The sequence below is a fragment of the Moschus berezovskii genome, chromosome 14 (genome assembly GCF_049115385.1).
Source record: "Moschus berezovskii isolate FMDL1 chromosome 14, NW_MosBer_1.0, whole genome shotgun sequence".
Classification (NCBI taxonomy): domain Eukaryota; kingdom Metazoa; phylum Chordata; class Mammalia; order Artiodactyla; family Moschidae; genus Moschus; species Moschus berezovskii.
The window spans coordinates 22,493,061-22,503,124 of NC_142473.1; the positions used below are offsets into that span (position 1 = coordinate 22,493,061).

General features: G+C 41.8%; 1 protein-coding gene across 1 annotated transcript in view; it reads left to right on the forward strand.

Moving 5' to 3' along the window:
* The window catches only part of DDX10 (DEAD-box helicase 10), a 329,965-nt gene extending 326,651 nt beyond the window's left edge, over window positions 1–3,314 (forward strand). The window contains exon 18 of the mRNA XM_055422984.2: window positions 2,615–3,314. Within this exon, the coding sequence (XP_055278959.2) occupies window positions 2,615–2,792 (178 nt within the window). The 3' untranslated portion in view covers window positions 2,793–3,314. The remainder of the gene's footprint in view (window positions 1–2,614) is intronic.
* Window positions 3,315–10,064: the final 6,750 nt, after the last annotated feature.

A 10,064-nucleotide genomic window follows, 5' to 3' on the forward strand; every position in this document is an offset into this window, starting at 1 on the left:
TCTAGGGTCTTTCGGTGTATAGTGCTAGATCCCGCAGCATCCGCACAGGCACTTTTGCCCATGGATAGATGCCAAATTGTTGTTGTTGGGTGGGGACATGAGTGAGGATATCTCATTTAGCCATGTTGCTGACATCACCCTCTAGTACTGCACCATTTAGAAGAGTTCTTTTCTGAAGATACCAAATTATGACTATGTTTTGACTAAATATTTCCATATTTATTACATTATTCTCTTTTTGGGAAGTGTTTTTTAGATTCATAACACTATCTCTCTTTGGGGTAAGTTGTTGTTGTTGTTGTTCGGTCACCCAGTCGTGTTCAACTCTTTGTGACCCCATAGACGCAGCATGCCAGGCCTCCCTGTCTCTTACCACCTCCCAAAGTTTGCCCAAGTTCACGTACCTTGCATCAGTGATGCCGTCCAGCCATCTCCTCCTCTGACGCCCTGTTCTCCTTCTGCCCTCAATCTTTCCCAGTATCAGGGACTTTTCCAGTGAGTCAGCTGTTCACATCAGATGACCAAAATATTGGAGCTTCAGCTTGAGCATCAGTCCTTCCAACAAGTATTCAGGGTTGACTTCCCTTAAGATTGACTGGTTTGATCTCCTTGCTATCCAGACTCTTGGGAGTCTTCTCTAGCACCACAGTTTTGAAGGCATCAGTGCTCTGCCTTCCTCATGGTCCAGCTCTCACAACTGTATGTGACCACTTGGAAGACCATGGCTTGATATAGTGTCCTTTGTCAGCAGAGTAATATTTCTGCTTTTCAACACACTATCTTGATGTCATAGCTTTCCTGCCAAGAAGCAATTGTCTTCTGATTTCATGGCTACAGTCACCATCCTTAGTGATTTTAGAACCCAAAAAGAGGAAATCTGTCCTTACCTCCACCTTTTCCCCTCTATTTGCCATGAAGTAATGGGGCCGGATGCCATCTTAGTTTTTTTAATGTTTAATTTTAAGCCTTCCACTCTCCTCCTTCACCCTCATCAAGAGACTGTTTAGTTCCTCTTCACTTCCTGTCATTATAGTGGTATCATCCACATAGGTAACTCACCTATAGAATATCTAAATTATTATTTAATAATAAATTTTTCATACCAATTGCAACTCACTTGCTATAGAAAGTAGTATAACATATATTTTTAAAATTTTAACTGGTCCACAAAGCAGCAGAGTTGCTAATTCTGAAAATATTTTCCACCTACATAAATTTTCCACCTGTGTTTTTTATTATTATTATTTTCTGAACCAGCTTTTCTTTACTGACTGAACTCTCATCATAAGGAACTCTTTCATGTTCGTCTCTGTAGGTACCCACCCTTTTAAAATATGGTTACTTATGGCTTTAAATAACCTCATAGTGTTGTCTAGTGTATCTTTCCTCCATTGGTGAGAGAGAATGGCTGCTGAGTCAGAGTATTGGGCATTTGTGGGAGGTACATGGGAAAATTGTTTACAGATTTCCTTCAAGCTGGTCAGAACTGGATATGTTGATTAGGCACATTCACTTGATATTCCAGCTATCTTCTTAAGGTATAATAGAGTTGTTTGGAACTGGAGCAGTTTGTTGTCTTTTGGAATGCGTCTTATGCTTGGAACATATTTTGTTTTCCATCATCTGGCTTTGGGCTGAATTTAGAGTCATTCAGACGTGGGTTTGAAAATCATGTGCATAATATGGGTTCAGTCATTTAACTTCTCTTAACTCATTGTAGAATGAGGCCAGTGCTTCCCACACCAAGGATTTTCATGAAGATAAATGTTGTAGTTTATGTAAAGCATGTAGCACAATGCCAGACCATTGGTAAGCCCTTAATAAACAGATGCTACTGGCATAGCTACCAGGTAGATTTTTAAATTTTGTTTTAAACTTGTGTCCAATAATTTGGTCATCTTTGAACATGATGATGGATGATGGTATTCAAAATGCCTTGAGGATATTTTACTTTTTCTTCAGTTTTTGTGTCAAGTGATTTTTTTTCTACCTTCAGAAATTAGTTTTATTTTATGGTCTGTGTGTCAAGTGTGTGCAGAATACCACAGTAATGTTTATGATTTCTTAAGACCATTTGTGAATCTTAGATACAGATTTAAATGGGGCAGAATTACTTTGTGTCTTAAGTAATTTTTAACTTAACATTTCATGGTCTATTTTATTCATGATCCATATATCACAAAGTGATGCAACAGATATTACCTAAAGGATAAACTAACTTTAGATAGAGATTGTTTGATATGGCAGGACAAGCACAGATTGGAGCCAGTCTAGAGCCAGACTCTGGGCCAGTTGGTGTCCTCAAATTGTGGATGCTGTATCCAGGGGCCCTAGAATTATTGTGAGGATTAGATGAGACCATGTGTACAATGTACCCTGCCCAGTGCCTGGTATATGATAGCCCTTTGCCCACATCTGTTAATGAATGGGAAGGGACTTATTTATGACACAGGTAGCCTGATGTTATTATAGCTTCTTTTCTTCTTGAATAATAATACCACTTTGTCAAGTATCTGTTATTGGTAATTTTGTCCTGTTTTAATGTTTAATGTTTAATTTCATAACAATGAATTTAGTTATTTATAAAGTAAATCATTGGATTTGTTTCCACCAGTGATGTCAAGAAGAAGCAGACAATGAGGAAAAGGAACAACAGTGAAGTAGAAGACGTGGAACCAGCAAGTCGTGACAGAAAGAAAACCAAGTGGGAAACCTTAGAACCTTTGGATACAGGCCTGTCTTTAGCTGAGGACGAAGAGCTGGTATTACATCTGCTCAAAAGTCAAAGCTAAATCGTTCCTTCTCTTGTCTTCTCCTTTAAACCTCTGGTCATGATTATGTGGACAAGAAGTTGAAAAAAACAGTAGGTTTGGGGGCACTTAAGTAACATGAGTCCCATGTCCAGAGGACCCATTCTTCAGACAGGAGTGATCACATCTCTAAGCCCCTTTCACAGGCTGTGCAAGCATCCCAGAGGAAACTCACAGTGACAGTGGATTATAAAATTTCCCGATCCTGTTTTTCAACATGTGCTCTGTTAGATTCTATCCATAGGTTCCTACATCTATCATTGGAAATGCTTCCTGTGTTTTACTGGCAAGTTCTGAAGACCTTGTTTCATTGTTAGAAGTTCCTGTCTTGCTTACCATACAGAGGTTTCTCTGTAATATTAAACAAAATTGCTCACAATTTTGATATATTTAATATCTCTAAAGAGTATGACGGACCAACCCTGAGAAAAAAAATGAATATTTTTGAATTGCCATGATCAATAATAAACGTATTTCCTATAAAATGAAATATTAATGTTTTCATTGTATCCAGAAATATGAGAGATTCTCAAGGGGAGGCTTTTAAGATTAAAATACTTGGCCAATTCCTGAAACAGTGAATTTTGCATATTCTTAAATTAGCCTTCCTAAAGATATGTTTTGGGCTTCCCTGGTGGCTCAGAGGTTAAAGCGTCTGCCTCCAATGAGGGAGACCCGGGTTCGATCCCTGGGTCGGGAAGATCCCCTGGAGAAGGAGACGGTAACCCACTCCAGTATTCTTGCCTGGAGAATCCCATGGACGGAGAAGCCTGGTAGGCTACAGTCCACGGGGTCGCATAGAGTTGGACACGACTGAGCGACAGAACGGAATGGAAAGATATGTTTTAACTTACACTTGCAGACTGGGTAGCCATGTATAAATAGAGTCCTGGATCTGAGGACTTTGTTGTCTAAAGCCAGGTCTGTTAGTGAGTACCTCGTGTGCTTTAGGTCATCTACAAGTGCCTTGTTGAGGATGCTCCACAGATCCCAGCCCAGAGCCAGCTCCTGATTATGAGTAGAACAAGACAGATTCTCTTTTGGTTACAAATGACTGGCAAACTCTTCACAGGGAAAGAAATCTGTGCCTTGGCACGACACCACTGATTTGATCATAGATTTGTCACCTTCTCCTTGTCTTCTCTCTTTCCTACTTTCCACTCCATACACAAAAATAATTTTTGGTTACTGGTGCAAATGATTCCTGAATTCAAGAAAGGGAATATCCACAAACACTTCCATCTCAGCCTAAGTCCATACTTGTCTCTGAAAGGTTTCTCCTGCCTTTGTACTTGACATCCTCATGAGTGATACTAACATCCTTCAGGCATCCAAATGAGAAACTTGATATATCCTCAGCTTCTCCCTTTTCCCACCCTTCACTTTGCTGGTTCATGGTTAATTCTTCTTCATAATGACTCTCATATCGCCCTTGTTTCTTCTCCATCTTTACAGCTTCTACTTTCAGGCAGAGTTCAGATTCTCATCGTGACCTGTTCACATTTCTGCAGTGATCTCCTTAACTGGTCATTGTGCTTCCTGCCAACCTTCCACACCTTCAGCATTCTCTTCATAGCACTGATCTGAGCATGTTTCTTACTCCTGTTGCAGGGATTATTATGTAATGTTGCAGACATTTGCTTATAGGCCTGTTCCCTCTCTTATATGACAAGTTTCTTGAGAGCAGAACTGTTTTATCTCTCCTTTGTATGCACAGAGCCAAACACAGCACTTATAATGCCTTATAATGGGTTTAGTAAACTGAAGTCACTCAGTTGTGTCTGACTCTTTGCAACCCCGTGGACTGTAGCCTACCAGGGTCCTCCATCCATGGGATTTCTCAGGCGAGAGTTCTGGAGTGAGTTGCCATTTCCTTCTCCAGGGTATCTTCCTGACCCAGGGATCAAACCCAGATCTCCTGCATTGCAGTTAGATGCTTTGCTGTCTGAGCCACCCGGGAAGCCCAGTTTACTAAATTAATGAATGGGCAGTAAAAAATCAAGAGAAGTTTTAAAAGTGTATAGTAGTGCATTGCTCTGTTACCTCTGGTGGGAAGGATATAGAATGTAGGAAATGAGAACTGGATGAAATGGCTGTAATGGACAAGAATGACTATAATGAAGAAACAAATGGGAAAGGAATTTGGGGTATAACAACCTGGAAAGATTTTGAAATTAAGGTTTCTGATGCAGGATCTCTTGAATATTTTCAGAAGACAGAAAGATGCAGGAGTATATAAACTAAGGGTTTACCATTGAATTCACTCTATGCAGTTTTAGATTTAGTTTTTTCTAATCCAAATAAGCAATTTTTATGTACACACATTAAGTAAATATATTGCTGGGCCTTTGGCTTGTAAACTAGTTTGAGTTATATTCTGTCCCTAGACCTGATTAGATTCTAATTTATCCACTGAGGGAATTTTAGTTAGCTGAATTTTGAAAACTGCTTAAAATATCAGAATAGCACTGATTGAAAACTCAGGTAACAAATATATATGTTTCGGTGGACTAAATTGTTACTGTTTTAGCTGTGGTGGAGTTGGGGGCACATTATTTAAATCTAAATGGCCAAGCCGTTTCCTAGACACACAGATTGGCTCAGATGTGGATATAATACTAAGGTAAAGACATAAAAAGACTCCTTCCTTGAGAGTAAAGTGTAGAATATGGAAAGAAAAAATTCCTTACCCAATGGGAAATTTATAAAAAGGGTGGACGTGGATCTGGAACCTTTGGCAGCCATTTTTTTTCTGGTTAAATGGAGGCTGCCTCTGAGAGGTTGGGGGAAATGACCAACACCGTGAGGGAAGCAAAGTAGAGAGATCTAGAGAGCCCTGATGTCATTATTTGAACCCTTTGGCTTCAGCTGCTTCTACTCCTTGTACTTTCTAGTTGTGGATCAGTAAGTTTCTTTTTTGCGTAAACTACTTTGAATTGTATTTTGTTCCTGGAACTGAATGGACCCTGACTTAATATGTATTTGTTGTATGTGTGTGGGTTGGGGGGTGGGGGGTGGGGTTAGTTTGCTGATTTGAAAATGAATTTGAACATCAGAATATTGTCAGTAGAAAGCTTGGGCATTGTTCAACGGACAGCCTCTCCAGCCCCTTCCTCCCTTGGAAAAGCATGATTCTTCCAGTCTGCTTATGTTGGGCTTTCCATGTGACTGACTAGCCCATGGAGTGTGGTGAAAGTGACGTGTACCCATTATAAGCACAGGCTTTAAGGTGCGCTGATGCCTCCATCAGCCCTCTTGCTGTCTTCTTTTCTACCTTGATATGAGCATGGACCAGAGAGGAGACAATTTCAGGCTGGGCACAAGGTGAGAAGATACATGAAAGAGCCTTATAGTCCCCTTTAAGTCTTGTGGGGCAAGAAATCCACTGAGACTTGGGGTTCTTCACAGGATAAGGTGAGATAAGCACTTGACCAATGAGCGAGAGTATTCATTCATTCATTCCATAAATGTTAGTCCAGCAACTACCATATACCGAGCCTTGCACTCATAAGAAATAGAGCAGTACCCTCCCCTGCTGTCCTGTAGTGGGGGAAGGAGAGAAGAAAATTCATAATTTCAGTGCATTATGAAAACAACAGGCAGGGAAAGGAAGATTGCTGTTTGAATGAAAGAGCTATTGCTGGATTGGGAGAAGGATGGAGGACATGGGTACTAGTTTCTTGGCCTGCGACACAGAGACTAGCGTTCTTGTTTGATGCTTAGCTGAGGCCCAGAGGCCATTCTTCAGATTCACTTGTGTAAAATGATCCCTAAGACACATAAGTCTCTGAGCAGACACACTCAGCAGCAGAGTGCTTTGGAGGACTGCCATCTCATAAGCTTAACATGGCATTTTAGATTTGTTTGGGGCTATAAAAAATGGGTAAGTTTAATTAAATGTAATTAATTTTATTATACAACGTTTGCAATATCCTGAACATGTCAGTTGTCTCCATGATTGTCAGAGTCTGCCAGAGGATGCAGATGTTCTTGGGAAGTGTGGGGAGGAAGGCAGGGCTGGGGGTGGTGGTGCTGATAAAGGGGAAAGAGCCTACAACCAAGATTTGAAAACCCTGTTTCATATTTTTAAAGACCATTTTAACGAGATATGTAATCATAGTGTGATTTTCTTCCATAGTCCCTGCTGATTATACAGCCCAGGGCAGACATTTTATACCATATTACCCAGTGTCTGCTGAATCAGAAATTGGCAGCCAACCCAAAAGCTGGCCATTAGCCTGTGAGAGAGGCTGGCACAAAAACTCTGCTCAAACAGAGACAAATTGGGCAAATAATGTTCTTATTCTCTGAAGCTGAAATTTGGGTAGTCAGTAATACGAGGTTATGAGACAGACCAGGAGCACATCATGGGCATAAGTGAGCTCAGATTAGAAGTCAGGCAAAGCTGCAGGTGAACAGGAACTCTGCAAAATAAAGAGTCAATGGTGAGGGATTCACTTGGTCGTGGAACAGGAAGCATGCATGGAGAGTGTTGCACGCGGGCTGGAGCAACAGAGACCTGAAGGCTCCCCTTGTGAAGTCTCCGAGGTCCACACTGACCCCTGGGCTGCATCTCCATGAGCCGTCATATTCTCCTGGGTCCTATTCTTGGATTTCTGTGCAAGTCTGTCTGCCTCAGCCGGGCTGTAAGACTCCATTGTCTGAGTTAGTCTAAATGAGTCTTTGGGTTTCTTGGACCCAAAAGAGCTTCAGTAAAACTCTAGTGCCTGCTGAATACTCTAGTGCCTGCTGCTGAGACTTTAATGTGTGTAAAAATCACCAGGGAATCATTTAAAAATGCTAATCCCAAATCAGAAAGTCTGAGGTGGAGCCTGAATTTCTTAGTCTCCCAGATGATGGTATGCTGCTGGCCCTTGGCCACATTTGAGTAGCAAGGCACTAATGGAATTCAGAGTTATTAAAATCATTATTTACAGATAGGGATACTGTCAGAGTCCCAGCAGGAAACAGATGGCACACACAAATTAGGATCATTCTAAGGGATTTAATAAAAGGATCATTTACATAGGCCAGAGGAGGGTGTAAGGAAACCACAAAAGAATAGTCTACCAGAAGCTATTAGTTACCACTTCTCTCCCTGAAGGGATAGGAGGAGGGAAGGGAAGGAGAGACAGCCAATTTTTGACCCTCAATTGATATACGTAGCCAGGCTGAGGTGACCACAAGGAAAGGACCCACTGGCCCCAACCAAAGCCAGAGAGCAAGTTGCCCACAGATGCAGTTGTATAGTCTCTAGGACACAGCAAAGTGGAGAAGTCTAAGAGACCAACAGGAGAAATTGCCAAAGAGATAGGGTGTATGTAGGTGGAATCTTTTTGTGGGGAAGAGACGAGGTCCTCAGACTTTGTCCCTTTAACACCTACTGTGTACCAGGCACAGTATAAACACATAACAAGGATGGACAAGAAGCAAACCCAGGATATCAAACACTTGTCAGGTGGGGTAAGTGTTACAAAGGAGAATAAAGCAGGGTAAGGAGATAGAGCAAGGGAGCTGCAGGGCAGAGGCTATTTTGATGAAGGTCAGCAAGACCTCTGAGGAGTAGGAATCTGGAGGAACAGGACCTGCTTCCCAAGAACGTCAGCAGCACTTTAGAGCAGGATGTGAATGAAAAAGAGTGTCCAACCATACAGACCAGTCTCACTAGAAAATTCATTCTTCTCGTGGACCTTCAGTGTTGTTTCCCAAGCTCTGCCCTCTCTGCTCCACTCCAGACAACTGTTTCACACATTTCCCTCTCATCCTAAATCTCCAATACCCCTTGCCCTCTCCACTCTTTGCCCATGATCTTACTTTTGATTTTACTGAGAAATCGAAAGAAAAGAGACCTTCCCCAAGCTCGCACCACTTCTGCCCTTTCCCTTATCCAAAATCCAAAACGATTCTTTTAAACCCACCCCACAACTGTGCCCGTTCTTCCTTTCTGAAACCAAACCCCCTATGTGTGCTGATCCCATTTTCTCTGGCCCTTTGAATGTTGCTTCTGCCATTGTCCCCTCTCTACAGTATTACCAGATTTCCTACCTGCTGGGTTATTCCTGTCAGCAAACAAGCATGCTATAGTGTCTCCCATCTTAAAACAAAAAATCTTGACCTCCCTGTCCCTTTCCAGGCACAATGCTATTTCTCCCTGTCCCTTTACAGTTCGATCCTCAGAAGAGCTGTCTCTGTTACCACCTGCCTGTACTTTCTCCCTTCCCAATCTTTCTTAAAACCTTTATAAAGATGTAATTGATATGAATATGCTTACATGTTTAAATGTGCAATTTGCTAACTCCTGTTCTTGTTGATTACTTCTTTTCAGTCTGTTTTTCTGGATGTTCCTCATATTCTTTACTTCTAAACATTAGTGACCTTCTGACTTCATCCCTTAGGTTTTAACTACATTTACTGCCTGAGTGATCTCATTCAGCTCCTAATATAAAATACCATCTCTAAACTAATAACTCTTGATATTTATCTCTAGCCCAGCTTCTCTGCATTTCAGACTCATATACTCGACATCCTACCTGGATGTCTAGTAAGCATATCAAACTTAACATGACCCAAGATGAACTAAGTTCAGTTCAGTTCAGTTGCTCAGTCGTGTCTGACTCTTTGCGACCCCATGAATCTCAGCACGCCAGGCCTCCCTGTCCATCACCAACTCCCGGAGTTCACTCAAACTCATGTCCATCGAGTCGGTGATGCCATCCAACCATCTCATTCTCTGTCGTCCCTGTTTCCTCCCGCCCCCAATCCCTCCCAGCATTAGAGTCTTTTCCAGTGAGTCAGCTCATCGCACGAGGTGGCCAAAGTATTGATGCTTTAGCCTTATCACTTATCCAAAAGCCAAAATGAACCTTATAAACTAAAGTTTCTTCAAAGGACATCAAGATGATGGATAGGTGCTTCCAGAGTTCACCTTCCCCCATATACACATCAAAAAAATTTTTTTAATCTACATTTGGAGCAATTCTCACTGAAAACAAGCTAGAGATTGGTAGAAGCTCTTATACAACCAAGGCTGTAAAGAAAGATTCACAGGCAGGAAGGGAAGAGAAGCCATCAAGTCAGGACCTGTGCCACTGGGAGAGGGCACAGAAGATGGGGGATAACATGGGACAGAGGTCTTCGCTCTGAGGAGTGAACAGTTTGAACCACGAATTAGGTGCCCCAGCCCTGGGGCCCCATATTGGGAAGACAAGTCCCCTTTCGTTGATTTGGAAAACCAGTGCGACTGTACGACAGTAA